This window comes from Eulemur rufifrons, chromosome 2 (genome assembly GCF_041146395.1).
Source record: "Eulemur rufifrons isolate Redbay chromosome 2, OSU_ERuf_1, whole genome shotgun sequence".
Lineage (NCBI taxonomy): Eukaryota > Metazoa > Chordata > Mammalia > Primates > Lemuridae > Eulemur > Eulemur rufifrons.
Window position 1 is genome coordinate 91922977 of NC_090984.1, and position 17960 is coordinate 91940936.

Genomic DNA, 17960 nt, shown 5'->3' on the forward strand with positions numbered 1-17960 from the left:
AAGCTAAAGCGAAATCCTCAAACCAAAAGCAATGGACATGTCATTCTCATTATACTTCAATCAAAAATCAGACAACAACCAGAAAATGTATTGGTAATATTTATATTTGAAAGTTCCCCATTGATACATGAGGTTTGGATTACAACTTATTTACAATAAGTGATTTCAAAAAAAGTAAAGAAAGAGGGAGGGAGGGAGAGAGGGAGGGGCTGAGGGAGAAGAGAGAGACAGAGAAGAAAAAGAGGCGAAAAGGAGGGAGGGAGGGAGAGAGAAAGAGAAAAGGGAGGCAGGAAAGGAAGGAGGGAGGGAGGGAGGAGAGGGAAGAAGGGAAGGAGGGAGGAAAAGGAAACCTATATTCATAGACATCATAATATGGGATGTTTATTTCCAAGAGATACTACTGCTGCTATCGTGCACAAGAAGCAGCACAAATTAACATTCCACTAGATCAAAATTTGCTCAACTTTCTCTCAAGATGCACAATCCTTCTTTTAGATTTTCAAAATTAAATATAGAGGAATATAAAATGCATTGCCAATATACCTACTACAAAAATCCTTTGTGGCTCATTCCTTAACTCCACTCAGAGAAGCAGCTGAGCCAGAATACAAAAATAAAAATATTGATGTGCAAATAAAACATCAGTGATCATGTCTGGTGCCACCTCTTTGCTATAGGTGACTGCCACTTTCTGATAACATTGGTAATAGCATCAAAAGAGAGAATCTCTTCATTTTCTGGGCCAGGTCAGTGCATCCAATTAAAGGGAAAAAACAAAACAGGAAAAAAAAAAAACAACTCAGCACTTACATCCATACATCCCTTACCCACCCCCCCATCCCCACAAAAAAATAAAAAAGCTTTTAAAGCTCTAAATATACTTTTTTTTTTTCCTTTCCATAGTGTGATTGAGCCTAGGGCTATACCTTTAAGCATAGCAGGTGCAATTACAAGCAATTCCTGGCTCTGCACCCTGGACTGTCCCACGCATAGGAGGAGGTACAAAATAAATTAAACCCTTTCATTTAGGCAAACAAGCCCAAGATGAAGGAGCGTAACCCTGCTTGTGAGTATCCAGCGGCATTGAGGGTATTATTTATTTCTTACTTTTTTTATTTTTTCTTTTCTTTTATAAAAAACAGTCAGATGTTAGGGAGAGCAAAATATAACAAAATTTAAAAGGACAAAAACTAAACACTGAAGGAAAACAACTAGGGACACTTGCACGATGCGAAAAAGGAATGCATGCTTGATTCAAAGTATGAGATGGGTCAATTCGCTCACATAGTTGGTTTAGGCCCACAGCCTAAGGCCTCAGCATCATTCTAAACCACAGGGTTGTGTGTATTTTTTTCTCCCAAAGACACTCTTAATCCTATCCCTGAAACCAATATGGTAGGGATACGGTTGGAGTGATCATCACTCACTAACTACAATATTTGCTATTTAAAAAATATATTTATATATAGTTCTGGAAATTATGAAGCAAACAAAATATAACACAAAGATGCATTTGTCACAATTAACTCAAGTTGCAGCAACAGCAGAATTGTGGGAAGGGACAAAGAGAGAGGGCTGCTGCAAATGCAGCAAGTACGTCCTTAAATATGTCACATAGTGCAACAGTCAGATTACCTCAGTTACTCTGCGTCACCGCACACAACATGACAAATGTCACATTGTCACTTTCAGTTAAGAAAAAGAAAAGACAGTGTTTCTTCTCAGAAGTTGCCCTATGAATTTTAGACATATAGCTATAATTGCTTCTCTAAGTATGTCTAAAATTTGGCTTTATTCTTCTCAGTTTGGAATGATCAACATACAAAATTGACATCAAGGATATCTGTGTAGTTTTCACCCTTAACTCTGAGGACAGGGTAAGGTGCAAAAAAGGATCCTGGCCTTTCTCATTTCAAATGACTGCATTTCATTCCAATGGGCAGAGATTCTTCATAAGCCTATGATTTCAATGTCTTCTATCTAAAAAGATGAATTTACGGCAAACAAAAGTTTATACTATCAAAAATAAATGTAATGCAGAATCAAAACTAAAAAGCTAAAATCAGAAGGGCTAAAGGAGAGTATTTGTTACAAATTTATTTTTTACCGTTAGTATTTGAACTTGCACCTTTACTCCAACACTTTGAAAGTAAGTTGTTTTGTCTTTGGCAGCCTCTGGCCAACTTTACATTGAATCCCCGGTTAACATTTAAAAAAAAAAAAATCTATTAATTCCTTTAAAACATGTTGTGTTTGGTGTTGCATATGACTTTTTTACTGCTGTTTCTTTCTGGGAATTAACAATGCCAGGTTTTGTTTTTGTTTCTTTTTTTCTACAAAGTGACCAAGATGACAGTATCCATAATTAGCTGACTTTTACGTACACACTGTGACCTGATAATCCTGAAACACTTCGTGGGGGAATAAGGTCAGTGGCTTTTTTTTTTTTCCTTTTTCTTGAAAATAATAAAACTGCTTATTCTACTTCATATTTAAATGGAAGGAAGAAAACATACAAGCCCATATTTATATTGTATTTCTATGAAGAGCAACAGTTCGTATGTTCATGTTTGCTACTATCACAATTCAATACATGAACACAGAATTGGCTCTACACCATGAATACTGCTAGAAGTGATGGTTAGGATTATCAACTCACTCTGCCATGTCCATAACAAGCAAAAGTATCCTGCAAGTAAATCCCCAAACACGTATCTTTCAGTACATAAAAATGCAACTGCATCAGGTATGTACATACTGTACACAAACTTATCAGCAGTTTACCTACCCAAGATGTAAGATTCCTCTTTTAAATACAGAGAGCCAATAAGATATATCTATAATACAGCCCTAGATTTTGTTTTTTCTTTTTTTTCTTAAACAATTTGGTCACGATGCACCTTTGATATAAAAGCATTTTTAAACTTTATTATTAATACTCAGGACATTAGGAATTTCCAGATTTTTTTTTTCAGTAGCATTTGTAGAACCACTTTTGGTAACAAATACAGTAGTTAGGAATACGCATCCAATTCAGAATGCATAATAATGTTTATCCTGAATCCTTTCTGGCTAAAAACAGGGCTGGCGCTGTGATGAGATATAGAACGAGAATCTACAAAAAACACTGTAACATGTTTGTTTTTTCCCAGAGGCTACATCCTCTTTTGCTGGAATACTTTATAAATACATATTAAAAAGTAAGGCAACAACTCCAAACAGTCCAAGCTGTTTGCTCCTTTTCCCAATTAGATTCACAATCCTGGCGATCAATTTCATGGTTGTATTATTTAGTGTTTGTCTTTCTTATTTCAAATGATCCAAAAGGATGTTTTTCTGACATTTCTAAAACATCTCTGGTATATGTGTCCAATGATGTATGCAACTAATACTGGTCAGGTACTGAAGCCTATGATGTCCCTGTTTTTAAAGGATTCAAGACATTGATTTGGATTCACCATAAACTGATGCATGAATCCAAATTTCCCTTCCCTACTATGTTTATCACCTCTTCTCTTTTTACTCCTAATTTTAAAACTAAAGGAGTACCAGGACTACCTGGTTACTGGAAAGATGTTCACCCCAGTAAACAAAACTTTTATCAGGGACCTTTATACTTCATGGCCCCGTTTCACGTGGACATTCAACTCAGGAAGATGTGCAAAAGGAAAAGATGTCAAATTACAGTCAAGTTATCCAGAGGAGGATATTATACAAACTTATAAGGAAATGACAGTCTTTTTTTCTTCCTTTACTATAAATACATTTAACAGCTTAGCAGAAAGACAAGCTAAATTTAAGATTGTTCACATTTGAAAATTGTATCAGACTCTCTGCTAGTGATAAATAAGGAACTCCCAATAATGGAATTTTAACATAGCAATTTCATCACAGATCTTTGAAGACTGCTTTTTTAAAAGAGGGTTAGAACAATGATTATGTTTGCAAAGTTCTGAGAAGTCCATCTACTGTCCAAACTTTGGATTGAAGTCCTTATTTTTTTCCTTTACTTAGAGACAGGTATATACAGTGCTGTTGTAATAATGAAACAAATGTGAAATCTACTGTAAAGTTGCACAATACAGAAAACTGTTGCTCCATCTTCTACTACATAAATGTGTGACTCCACAGGTTAGTAATGGTGTTGTCATTATTTTTGTTAAGTTGGAATTATCCCATCACGTCTAAGACCTCTCTTTAACTCCAGATCCTCCAATTTTTTCCACAATTCTTCACGCTCCTTTTCTTTCTTTTTCTCACTGAGGAAGAAATAGAATACAATGTAAACAGCTGAGAAGGTTTAAAGAGATTATCCAGCAATAACTGCCCCTTACCATAGTTTTCCCTATGTATGTTTCAAAAGGTTCTCAAAACAAATTGGGCATTAAGCTTGTGGGTGGTTTTCTTTTTGCTTTTCCTCTCTCAAACTTTTTTTGTTTTTTAACTCATAGAGACACAGAAGTAGTATTAATGAAGAGTAGGAGATGACAAGAATACTTTAATACCCATTTACACATAGCTCAAATCAGAAAATTAACTTCAAAATTACTGAGAAAGAAAAATGGGGACGATTTATATGTATCAGTTCTCCTAAAACCAAGGACACATTAGTGATTTTTACTTGGGGCCTAGTTAGAATCTAATTTTTCTTTGTCTCTAAATATTACAGTTTCTCAAAAAGGAAGCTGGAGATGACATTGATAGAGAGAATATAGCAGGTCCAGAAAATATATCCTCCCCTTATTCTTAACTATTTTTCCTACCCCAAGTAAATTTAAACTCCATAGCAGTTTAGAAGTAAGAACTTGTGATTTCAGGCTGGGTGCAGTGGCTCACGCCTGTAATCCTAGCACTTTGAGAGGCTGAGGATCACTTGAGGCCAGGAGTTCAAGACCAGCCTGAGCAAGAGCAAGACCTTATCTCTAAAAAAACTTTTAGAAAAATTAGCCGGGCATGGTGACATGCACCTGTAGTCCCAGCTAGTCAGGAGGCTGAGGCAGGAGAATCACTTGAGCCTAGGAGTTTGAGGTTGCAGTGAGCTATGATGACACCACTGTCCTCTAGCCTGGGAGACAGCAAGACCCTGTCTCCCAAACAAACAAACAAAAAAAACTTGTGACTTCAGTTTTAATTAATTACCGGGACAGAACTTTATTGATATTATCATTATGTATTAATTTTTTAAGGTACCAAGCCTTCAAATTTGATTCAATATCAATTTTACTAGTGATTCCCAGACTTTTAGGTTTTCCTGTTTGTAAAATTTTCCCCAAAACCAGATATCCAAAATAGGGTCAACAAAATTTATTTTGCTAAGGACATTTTTTAATTACCATATTTTAAAAAAAGAAAAGATGTTTTAACATCAAACAAGTAGGAAGTATATTATCCAAGAATGTATGATAATATTATAAATTAAATGAATTCACATTTATTAAAAATAATTCACTGCACTGTCCCTGGTTTCTCATGTTGCAGGGAACCAGTAAAAAGCAGATACAGATAACATTTGTGAATCCAGGAATTCAGATAATTCCCGAAAACGGGGACTGTGCCATCTCCGACATGGAGATATGGTCCTTGTACTACCTCACTTAGCAAAGATTTAACTTCAGCCACAGCACAATTTTTACTTGGGGAAATCCACATGGGTTAAGTAAAATCTATACATAATTCCAGTGCCTCATTTTTTTATGTTGTCATCAATATTTACAGGTATATTAATACCTAGAGCAGTAGAAATTAATCTTCATCCTCCTCCCAAATCTCTAGAAAAACCTAAAGTAAATTTATATTCTTATTCCACTAGAGCCTTGAGGGAATGATGAATTATATAATATGGTAATTAATATTATTTCATAATTAATATTTTGGTAGTTTAGGCCTTGGTTACTATAATTAGTTTCAATTATCTCAAATTGCACAATATGAATTTCGGTGAGCATAACAGTTTTCATACAATTAAACTATCTGGTAATTTTGACCCTGAAAAATTGCCTTTACAGGGCAAGAAGGGCAAGATTAGATAATCCTCTTATCATTATGAATTTTAAATTCTTTTTTTTTTTTTTTTTTTGACAGAGTCTCGCTCTGCCCGGGCTAGAGTGAGTGCCATGGCATCAGCCTAGCTCACAGCAACCTCAAACTCCTGGGCTTAAGCGATCCTACTGCCTCAGCCTCCCGAGTAGCTGGGACTACAGACATGTGCCACCATGCCCGGCTAATTTTTTCTATATATATTTTAGTTGTCCATATAATTTCTTTCTATTTTTAGTAGAGACAGGGTCTCGCTCTTGCTCAGGCTGGTCTCGAACTCCTGACCTCGAGCGATCCACCCGCCTTGGCCTCCCAGAGTGCTAGGATTACAGGCGTGAGCCACCACGCCCGGCCTAAATTCTTAACATAAGCAAGCTGTTTGGCAAATTAACAATTTTTGTTTCTTGGTACAGTTTGGGGATAATATTAGGTCTAAATAAATGTTAGCATAGAACACTGGTTTGAGTACACAGAAATCAATTCTATAGATGCTTGCTAAGTTTAGTGCATATGACTTTTTATTTCGAGGAAGAAGGGGAGGTAAGCAAGGGCTAGGGAACTTTATTCATCCAAAAAACAGCTCAATGTGTGCAAGTTCACAATGCCCTGATTTGCAGTCAAATTGAGTGGTGACATCATTAAAACACTCATTATCTTGTTACTGAAGTGTTTCATTCACGTTTTTGATCAAGAGTTTCATGGCATTCAATGCAATTTGTCTTGTGGGGCTTTTCTTCCAGATGAGCTTTATGCTAAGTTATCATACAGCTTTCATGATGACAACTTTATCTTGAAAAATTCTAAATATTTCTGATATAGTTACTGTCACCTCCATTCTTTCCCACTTTTCTCTCTCCTTGTAGGTGGGAATTTTAAAACTAAATCACACTGTCATACTGTAGATATTGTCAAATTCTTTTCCAATTGCAATTTTACATAGCACTAATGTTGGCATATGTACCTAACAGTGTTAAATACTCATTCCACCCACCATTTTCAGATTTATAATACTTAAAAATTTGATCTGAACTGAAATCATTAACTTCTTGTCATCCAGAAGTACAATCCTCCATTTAGTTCTTCTGACAGTACCAAATAAACCTCTTCATTCTCTTTTCCTATTCCCACATCTACAAAGAAACCAATGTTTCCATCTGTCAGTACAACCTTTCTATTGCTTCTTTGACAAAGTATTACCCTTGCTTTTAAAAAATTCTTCTCTCATTAAGAAAGTCCACTCATTATAAATCACTTTAATATACAAGAATATCAGAATCACTTTCACAGTTTTGTCTCTTCCTGGTCCCCTTAGTTAATTCTTATCTTTCTCAAGGGTTTGGTCTATTTATTTTAGATGATAAATTATCAGAAAATAGTTTTATTAATGAAGTTCAATAATATGAAATAATTGATTTGAGTATTTTTAAAATAAGGCCTTCAATATTTTTGATGGGATTCCACAGATTTAATCCTTATTCAACTAGGATAATAATGAGCTTTCAGTTGCTCTAAAAGAGAGGGTCTTATGCACAATGACACTTAAAAAACGCACAGGTAACGGTGCATCACAGTATTAAAATGTGCCCTTAGCCCTTTTTAAGTAACATTTTAAAAGATTTTAATTTAAGCTTGGGGCAAGGAGGGTTATTATAAATTTTATGATTTGCAACAACTATTAATATAGTAAATTAAAAGTTGTTCAAATTTCAAGAGTAGCATGACATATTCCTAATTGATATTTATCTTAATATTCTGGTACAAAATTTCAGCCTCTTCTATCTACAGCTAAACACCTGCTATATTCCATAATTACATTGCTTTTCATAAACCACATCCCTGGTAACTTAAATAAATCACTGCAATGGTCCTTTGCCCTCTGCCACCAAAGCTTTCTCTTCATTGCTTTTTTTTTTTTTTTTTTTTTTTGAGACAGAGTCTCACTTTGTTGCCCAGGCTAGAGTGAGTGCCGTGGCGTCAGCCTAGCTCACAGCAACCTCAAACTCCTGGGCTCAAGCGATCCTACTGCCTCAGCCTCCCGAGTAGCTGGGACTACAGGCACGCGCCACCATGCCCGGCTAATTTTTTCTATATATATATATTTTAGTTGTCCATATAATTTCTTTCTATTTTTAGTAGAGACGGGGTCTCGCTCTTGCTCAGGCTGGTCTCGAACTCCTGACCTTGAGCGATCCACCTGCCTCGGCCTCCCAGAGTGCTAGGATTACAGGCGTGAGCCACCGCGCCCGGCCTTCATTGCTTTTTATTAGTAAAATGCAAGTGACACACTAAAAATCAGGCAAAGCAAAGAAGCAAGGGAATCACAGATAGCTTTGCTCAGGAGGTCCACCAAAGTCCTGGGTATGAACACTCGCACACACATCTGGGATCCTCTAAAGTCCATGGTTTTGTAATATACAAAGCCGACATTTCCATTAGGGTGATCAAAGCCAAAACCAGAGGTTCAACTACTAAGAGCTCTCTAGGCTTTCCTTAATCTCTCAATGTACAGCTTTTAGAAAGTTGAACATACCAAATAAGAAGTAACAAAACTGAAGAATTGTATAAATGAAATCAAGACAGGCTTTACTAAGCCATAAGCATTTACTATAAAGAGCTCCACTGGTTTTTGTTCCCTTATGGTCTTAAACATTTCAAGATTTGCATAATACCAGACTATTAACCTGCATGTTCTTTAAATTGCAATGAATTTGTTGGGTGCTAGTAAGGTCTGGGCCAAAGAGCTAGACAAATGGTACCTCATCCCTCCTGCTGCTGGAGTGAAATACAAGATCAGCCCAATGCTAGTTCAAGTAAGTTCAGAGTGGGAGTGAAGCCAGAAAGCAAACTATTAATACTTGCTGGTCCTTTTAAATGGGCCTGATACCAGTTACATGCCAGGCTCTTAACCCTGAGGCAGAACTGAAATATTATTAAAGGAAGGGAGGAAAGCAGTCTTTATCAAAATGACACTAACACAAAGCTTTGTTGCCGAGTGGCACACTAATAAAGACACAGCTAAGGAGCGTGCAAACATGAATATATAAATACAGTCATGTGCCGAATAATGATGGTTTCAGGCAACAACAGACCACATATACCATGGTGGTCTCATAAAATTGTAACAGAGCTGAAAAATTTCTATCACCTAGTGGATTTATGTTACAATTGCCTACAGTATTCAGTACAATAACACGCTGTACAGGCTTGTGGCCTAGAAGCAATCGGCTGCACCATATAGCCCAGGTGTGCAGTAGGCTGTACGTACAGGTTTGTGGAAGTACCCTGTATGATGGTCACCCAGTGATAAAACTGCCTAATGGCACATTTTTCAGAAGGTATCCCCATCATTAAGCAATGCATGACTGTAAATAAAATTGTGCTGCTTATAATTTGGGATACAACTAGCCAACTTCAGCAAAGAGTGAGAAAAGAACTCAATAGTTTTATGCACAGCTGACAAAAAAGCTTTAAAAAGTTACCGCTGACGATCTGACTTGTATGTGGCTGTCAGCTCGTCAAACATGGTGCTGTTCATTTCCATAAATGCCTTCAACACATTGTACACTAACGCCACAATCGCCCTGTGAAGCACAGAAAAAAGGGGGCATATTAGTTAGTCGTACACAGTGGGATGCTGAATGAAGAAAGCAGAAGCCCAACTTTCGTCTGAATGAGTTCCTCATATACTGTGTATTGTCTCCATCCCTTTTTAGTTGGAACACCTAGAAATGACCTACAGTTCATTTCCACATTAAGAGATTTATTCTGTACTGTTTAAGGCCAGATATCTTTCTGAGGAGTGATAGAATTAGAAAAAAAAAAAAATCTAATTTTGCCCTCTACTAATTATTGGTGCCCAGAATAGACTTGCCTGTAGGCACTGAATAACTTCATTTAATAAAAGCAAGTATAAAAATAAAGCAACTTTACCCTAAAAGAAGCACCTGTGGCAGGGCCAACCTTAGACACCTGAATTTGCATAGAATTTTAAAGTACTAATATACATAATTCAGCAATATCAGAAGCTGTTCCCATAGAAACAAATTATATATATATATGCATAAAAATGATTCATATGCAAAAATATGATATCAAGCCCCTGTAAGATGGGCAGTTTAATATGAGTTATGTGTCTGGCTGAGATTTGCTTCAGTGTACCCACTCCTGCTTGTCTCCTTGCTGACCTGATACATACGTTGGTAAGACAACTGGCAAACTGGCGATGGCTATTAGCTCTGAAACACTATACAGCTAAATAGCCAAAATGGGGGCCCATACTTATCCAGTGGAAAAATAAGCTTTGGGGCAATGTGAGGTCTGTGCTATGATGAGCTTGACAGCTTCAGACTGGAGTCTAAATAGCTTCACCCTCTGCAAAAATATCCATTGCTTCCGTTTTGCAACAAACATGCTCCCAATACCGCCGAAAAAGGCATTGGTAAAAATTAAGCCACAGATTAAATAAACCATGAGTCTGATGTTTCTAAAACATTTACAGGAAAGTGCACTTGCTGTGTAGCCTCTTCCTTGTACCCATTAAAAGGAAACCTTAGGTTCTGTACTGTTATGGTTCCGAAACGACCTCTTCACAAGGACAGTGATGGACAGGTACCATAGACAGTACACCGAGCAGTTAGACACGTGCTAGAAACACTCTCTAGGTCCTCAAGAGACTATCTTTACAGGACTTAATTGTTTACTAGCTCCTTATTTTTACAAGTTCTATTAATAAAATTTGGCACATTTGAAAAATGAGAAAATGTGATATTTTACAATTACTTGCAAAAATTCTAAAGACAAACATATTATGAATATACTGAATTACACCTAATATTTTAACGCCATCGTAAATTTTGCCTCCCTCTACAGAAAAATACATAAAGTCATTCAAATATAGAATGCTTTTAACTTTCACAGGGCCGGATATTAAACTTCTCCCTGAAGATTTTAAACTTTGTCTTTTCCTAGAGAATATGTATAATGACTGAGTTGGTTGTTAAGAAATGAATCTTGCTAAAACGCAAATCTAGTCAGGACACTTCCTTCCTTACAAGCCTTTAGATTCCTTATCACTCACTCGGTGAAGGCCCATATGAACCCTGTGCTCCCTTTTCTGGCCTACCTTCCAGGACCCTCCCCAAAAGGCTTTGTACCTGAGCCCTCCCAAACTCACAGGTCTCAGAACTGGACAGGTGCTTTTTACATTTTTGTGCCTTTTTGTGTGCCGGATGGAACCACTGTCTGAATGGGCTTTTCCCCAATCCATCCACCTGCCAAATTCCTTTACAATTCAGCTTGAGCAAGGCCACTCCATTGATATCCACAAACCTCTCCTCTCAGCCCCAGAGCATCCCCCCAAAATAAATCCCCCTGTCTGCTACCTTCACAGACAGGTCAGGAAGCCTCTCAAGTAAACAGATATTTTAACAAAACAGCACAAAATGTGTTTATTTGTGGGTCTCTCCAACCAGTCAGCGAATTTTGAAAAGGGAGGGATTTTATCTTTTCGCGAATCTGTCTTCAGCAGCAAACGCAACATCTGACACACAGTAAGCATTCGAGACATTTGATCAAGGAAAAGGGAAAGGAAGGGAGAGAGGGAGGAAAGGAAGGAAAGAGGGAGGGGAGGAAAGAAACTGAAAACCTACGGATTCCAATGTTCTTTCGAAATCCTATACAGACTGGAAAACATGATGGGAAGGATGACATTAGAGTTTTCTTCTATCAAACTCATGATGTATTCATTATTCCAATAATAGAGTGCCCTTTCTGCCACCTTTGGGAAAAGAAAAATAAGATGTTAAGAGGGAGAAAAAGATGAAGATAAAATAAAATTATATCTTTCCAAACAGAAGTATTTTAAAAGACTATTTTTAAATCATTTGTTCAAATATAAAATTAAATATTAATCATATTTTGCATTTCTGTGGATTTAAAATCTCTCAGAAAGTTCCAAAGTGTTTCATCAATTTCAGTAAGGAAAAGAAGTAAATTTTCCCAACCATTAATTTATATTCTCCTCTAATTCTGCCCATGTCATCTGATTCTACATTTTCCTGACATAGCTCCCAAGCTGCAAACATCTTTACCCTCCCCTTCCACATCCTATACCATTTTCCCAATCACATTAGCCATCTTACAGGTCCCCTTCCTGGCTCACCTCTTTCATCCCACACACGCAGATCAACCCCAAGGCCCAGCACACGGCTGGCATTCAGTCCCAGCTGCTGAGGAAAACCCACAGTCCCCCATCCCTGTAGAGGGCCACGCATACTAAGCACCTCCTATGGGCAGGCACTGTGCCTACACTGCAGGTAGAAAGCATCCCCCTCACCACCATCCACGAAGTAGTACCACTGTGCTTGTTTTACAGATGAGAACAGAGGTTCAGAGAGATAAGGTAACCTATGCAAGGTTACACTGCTAGCAAATGATAAAAGCTGGGGACTCACTCCCAGGGCTCCTTCCAGAGTTAATTTCTGCTCCCTTCCTTTGAACTGGACAAGCCAGGACACTGACTGCACCTACACCCACCTGCTAGCTAAGATCTCTTTTCTCCTCCTACCATGCCATCGACTGACTCTAATTTGATTTGCTGGGCCTGACTTGCCTATCTTGGATTTTATGAATTCAAAGAACACCTCAAAAACAAAACCTAAAATCTCTAAAAAGAATAGCTATATGGGGAAAGGAAATAGAGTTGCTTCATTCACACAGATTAAGAAATTACATTTTAGAAAAGAAAAAAATGGTAGAAGACGTACCCACCAAAAGACTCTGAGAAATTAGAACCTTTACATTTACATTATTCAACCTGGTCCAAAAAAATCCTGGGACTCACTGTACTAGACCCTGGGCGTACAAACAAAACAATCATGATTCAATGTTTACTATATGCCGAGGACTGTGCTAAGTGTTCCACGTATATATTATCTCATTAAATCCTCACAATCAACCAGCCGAGTTGATACCATTATTTTATTTTGCTGAGGAGGAATCTGAGGCTAGCAAGTGGCAGACTCCAAAATAGACTCTACTCTTACCCTCTTTACTCTATTATCCCTAAGTTCATATGCTGGTGGGGAAAGAGGCGTCTACGAGCCTATCCAATGTAAACTGCGACAGATGCTGGATTAGACACATGACGAAAGCACCAGAGGAAAGAGCAGAATGAACAAACCAGATGACTTGGGGGAGAGAAGGGGTGGTGGGAACGTAACATAGGTGGTGGCATTTAAGCTGGGCTTCGAAGAATGAAGGAAAGAAGGTAACTGCATTCTTGGTAGAGGGAACTGCAAAAAGGAGAGCAGAGGCACCAACAAGGTCAGTGTGTTTGGGAACCATCAAAGCAAATGGGGTAGCTGAAGCGGAAGGAGCATGAGGCAAGAAAAGGGCGGGGAGAAAGGAGGAATGGGAATGAGGTTGTTCTGAACCTTATAACTGAGAGGAAGAATGCTCAGTGAGACCGCAGGAGGATGCCAGGAAAGAAGGAGGGACCTGGGATTTTCCCTTATCCAATTATGAGTCTAAGATTTACCTGCTAACTCTAACAAGTACCTTAATTTCTATTTATCTACTTTTTAATATATAAAATCACTTATAGAAAGAAAGTGTGTATCTGGCCCCTTAAAGAGAAAAGGTGTTATTTATGCAAAGTAAAAATTACTGTGTCTGACACTAGCACAAAACCACTACTCTCCTGGGACCCACCTTCTACACACAGTGGCAGCGTCACTTACTTGGAGACCTCTGACTCCAATGACACACCTGGGGCAGACAGTGACAGGTGTCTGACTACACAGAGTGGGCACTCAATAAATGTTTGCTGGATGAACCAATGGACATTTAACGAATAAACAGCCTCCTGCCTTTGCTTTCAGGTTTACTTCTGTCAAATAATTTAAAACTGTTTCTTTCCACTATGGACTGAATTATGTCCCCCCATAATTCATATGTTGAAGTCCTAACCCCCAGTGTGACTATATGCGGACACAGGACTTTTAGGAGGGAATCAAGGTTAAATGAGGTCATAAAGGGTGGGGTCCAAACCAGAGAGGACTGGTGGCGAGATCGCCCTCTCTCTCTGCATGCACACACCAGGCAAGGCCACGTGAGCACGCAGCAAGGGACATTCTGCACACCTGAGAGCGGGACCTCATCAGAAACCAACCCTGCAGGCACCCTGATCTCGGACGTCCAGCCTCCAGAACTGTGAGAAGATAAATCTCTGTTGTGTAAGCCACCAGATATGGTATTGTGCCACGACGGCCTGAGCTGACTGAGACACTGTCTCTCTACTTAAGCCTCCCCAGTGATGCTTATTTTAAAAGAGATTCCTTTCCCTTGACCTCCATGATGCCAAACATCCTGATGAAATCTGAAAAATAAGGTAAACAACCCAGTGCTTGTGCACTATAGGCCCTGGGTAATATCAGAATATCTATATACCAGTCTGTAATTTCTCTATTTTTGTCTAGACATGTGTTACATCTGAACACTTCATGGAATAGTTTCTACTTTTTTGTTTTTTGAGGTTTTTGTTTTGTTTTGTGGTATAACTGCTAGATCACTGCTTAACATACTAATATGTCTTTAGGTCAAAAATTAAAACAACAGCCAATATATCTGACTATGCAGGATAATGACAGCTTAGCAGAAAAGGCCACCATCAAATAACCCTATTAGAGGTATGGTTTTCTGTGCTAAGAACTACAATCTGAACAGTCTCTTCAAATTGACAGGCAGTACGTAAAAAGTCACTTCTCAGGTTTGTGATATGGGCTGTCAGTGAGACAGCTTAAGGATAAACCTAAAGTGTGTTCAATCCGAATCACCTTCTTTCCTCCTGGTGGGGTCCCTAGCACTGTAGCTGTGACCTCAAGAAAAGAAAACAGTTCCCTGTGTTCCCCCTGAGTGGCCACGAGGAGGCAGAGCAGTGCCACTGGAAGGTCACGCGCTTTAGCAAGAAGCTACACCTAAGATCAAAACTGGACTCCACTCCCTATGAACTTGGGACCTTGAGCAAATGGTTCTCTGAGCCTCATTTTATTCTCATCTAGAAACCTTCAGAGGATAGAGTGAAGTTTATAAATAACGTATGTAAAGCATATAGCACAGTATGGAATATTAGGGTTCTTTTTTCCTTTTAAGCATTACTTAGCATTCTCTCTTACACACTTATAGAAACCCTACCCGCCCACTTATTCAGCAATTTACCCAAAACACTTTTTACCACTTTGAGCTTCGGTGTTCACATCTGTAATTCTGTAAAAAACACAATGCCCTCCTTGCAAGGTGTTACGAGAATTAAAATTACTGGAAAGAAAGCACCATTACAGTCGCTGTTATACAGCAGGTGCTCAAGATAAAGGTGGCTATAGTTAAAATTATTATCATCATGGGAGAAAACAGCAAACAAACAAACAATAGGTAGCTAGTGTCCATTACATTTCTCTCAACACAAATAAAATTTAACCGGAATAATTCATGTTGCAATTCACCCTGGCTCATGTTCTCTTTACTACTAACCTGAAAATGGGGACTAGATACACACTTGGCAATTTGTTTAAACAAAGGTTCTTGAATTTTAACAAATTGTGAAGGTTCAATCACATCCAATATTTCTTCCAGCTCCCCAAGGAACATGACCTATAAGTATAAGCAAAACACAAAATGTGAGGCATTCCATTAAAAAATCCATATGAACAGTGAGAATTAATGAATTTTAGTTAATTTTAAGTTTATACTATTTTAAGAAAACTTGACATGTAAAACCAAATATAAATGAACCAGGTATTATCCCACTTTAGAAGATGTTCATTTCACAAAGAATTCACCATAGGGTATTTCTTAAAAGCAAGTTCCCTACAGCATTGAAAATATGATTCTACTTACTTGGAAAAACTACTCTACTCACTATGTATATTACACAGAACAAGGAGCACTTACACACTGCTCTGGGGCTCCTGGGAAGCACTACAGTCCCTGTAGGGCTCTCCTCTCTGTTGCTAGCAACTGAACTATCTCCCCTCAATGCTTTTTTAAAAACAATAGGAGGGTGACCTCCTGCATGGATAAGCGAAAGTCCAAACGTAGTCATTGCCAGATAGTTATAACCCTGCAATGTGCTAGGTGCTGCACTAGGATACCCACAACAGATAAAGTCTTAGACTCACCCACATGCAGGCACCACTTTAAACCCACTGGCACATGCTGACCCATTCTCCACACTTATACACAAACACAATTGCTGTCTATAGAGCACAGGGAATCTCGTGGCCTCAGCAATGTGTGCCTTGACAAACAAAGGTTTAGATCACAATACAGAGCCAAATCAATACAGCAAGTCAATTGTTTTAAATATAATGGAAAAATGTCAGAGAAATGAAAACCAATTTACCTATTTAGTCATGAAAAATATAATTACTTTGGAAAAAAATTTAAGTATGAAAAATGGCAATGCTTTCTTATCTTAAGATGCATCTGGGTAGCAATGCATAGTTTAGTTTTACCTAACAGGTATTAAGAAATAAGACAATCTTCCAAAATTGTATAAAACAGGGTTAGGAGAAGTGAAGTTAATTTGAGGAGGAAGGTATTTCTGCTTAAAGTAAAATATAGTAGACCCTCTCCATCTGTCAACATACACATAGACGTTCCCCCAAAAGTCTACCAAAATATAAAACTAACAGCTGACCTTTTTTCTGGGCCATTTTCCACATGGCTTCTAACCTTTCAGAAAAGTGTCTGCAGATCTGGTGTCCAATTAGGTCCACCTCCAAGCTAAGAGACTCACTTACTCCCCAACAACGACACACAGTGGTACACACCTGCCTAGTTCTCAGCAAAGATGCAAATGATTGCAGGGCTGAGCCTTCCAGGGTCACTGGTGAATGGCTGAAACTAACGGCCTGTTGTGAATTTTAAGACAGTAAGATTCCATCTATACTATGCTTTCAAGTGGGTATCTGGGCAGGTTGCCCTAGCATCTTCCTACAGTGACAGCAAAACCTCCATACTATGAAGGGGGTCACTAGGAAAGTGACATCAACAGAGCTGGACAACTGGTCACATGACTGGGGCCTTGTCTGTGCTCACCCGAGGCCGAGCTGTACAGTGAATAAAAACCCAGGGTACCGAAGTCAGGGAGGCAGGGTCTGGCCTAATCCCCTGTTCTTAGTGTTCTTGGGCAAGCTACTTAACCTCTCTACAGTTTCATAATTAGTGAAACAAAAATTTTACAGCCCTTAATAGAGTTACAATGAGGTTCAGATGAGATGGTGTATTTTTACACACATTTAGCCCAATGCCTGGCACTCAGCAAAGTATTTAGTAAGCTATTAAGGCTTTCTGACATTAATTACTTACCTCTTTTTGACTACACGTTTTAGGCCAAAATTTCATTAACCCCCTAATAACCTAAAATGAAAAAGAGAAAAAAACAAATGGGATTTAATTTTTCACATACACTTCCAGGAAAGGTGGCTCTCCTTCAGTTTTTTGAAATTGTAGAATAAATACTTACAGGTTCTGTGAGTGAAGGATCTTTCTCCAGAAATTGTACTATACAATATGCCAGCTGAAGAAAACAAACAAACAAAAAAAGACAAAATTTTAAATTCTATATAGTAAGGGCTCAAAAGGTGTATTATTAAAACTTCCACCAAAGTTTCCAAACTAGTTTTAACAACTTTACATTCGATTCATTTTAACTATTACAAAAATACAATATATATGAAGCAAAATAAAAAGTCATTTTTTCATGCCAAAAATTAACACTAATAAGGCTCCAGGGGAATTTTTTAAAGAGAGTATTGGGACATGAAGTATCCAGCTAATGAAAAGCAGAGGTGAAATATCACATTCAGTGTATTGTGAAAGTATCTCAGCTACATGCAGTTTGAGCTACATCTCAACGGGCTTCC

The 17960-nt window shown here is 38.1% G+C and overlaps 1 protein-coding gene across 4 annotated transcripts in view; it reads right to left on the reverse strand.

Annotated features, from left to right (window-relative positions):
• Window positions 1-913: 913 nt before the first annotated feature.
• The window catches only part of PPP2R5E (protein phosphatase 2 regulatory subunit B'epsilon), a 138344-nt gene continuing 121297 nt past the window's right edge, over window positions 914-17960 (reverse strand). For 2 of the 4 annotated variants that reach the window (XM_069487370.1, XM_069487339.1), the window contains exons 9-14: window positions 17561-17614; window positions 17404-17454; window positions 15565-15684; window positions 11685-11812; window positions 9516-9617; window positions 914-4259 (exon numbers count right to left, since the gene is read on the reverse strand). In XM_069487370.1, the coding sequence (XP_069343471.1) occupies window positions 4160-4259; window positions 9516-9617; window positions 11685-11812; window positions 15565-15684; window positions 17404-17454; window positions 17561-17614 (555 nt within the window). In that variant the 3' untranslated portion in view covers window positions 914-4159. The remainder of the gene's footprint in view (window positions 4260-9515; window positions 9618-11684; window positions 11813-15564; window positions 15685-17403; window positions 17455-17560; window positions 17615-17960) is intronic. The other 2 variants (XM_069487349.1, XM_069487359.1) reach the window with 2 other exon arrangements.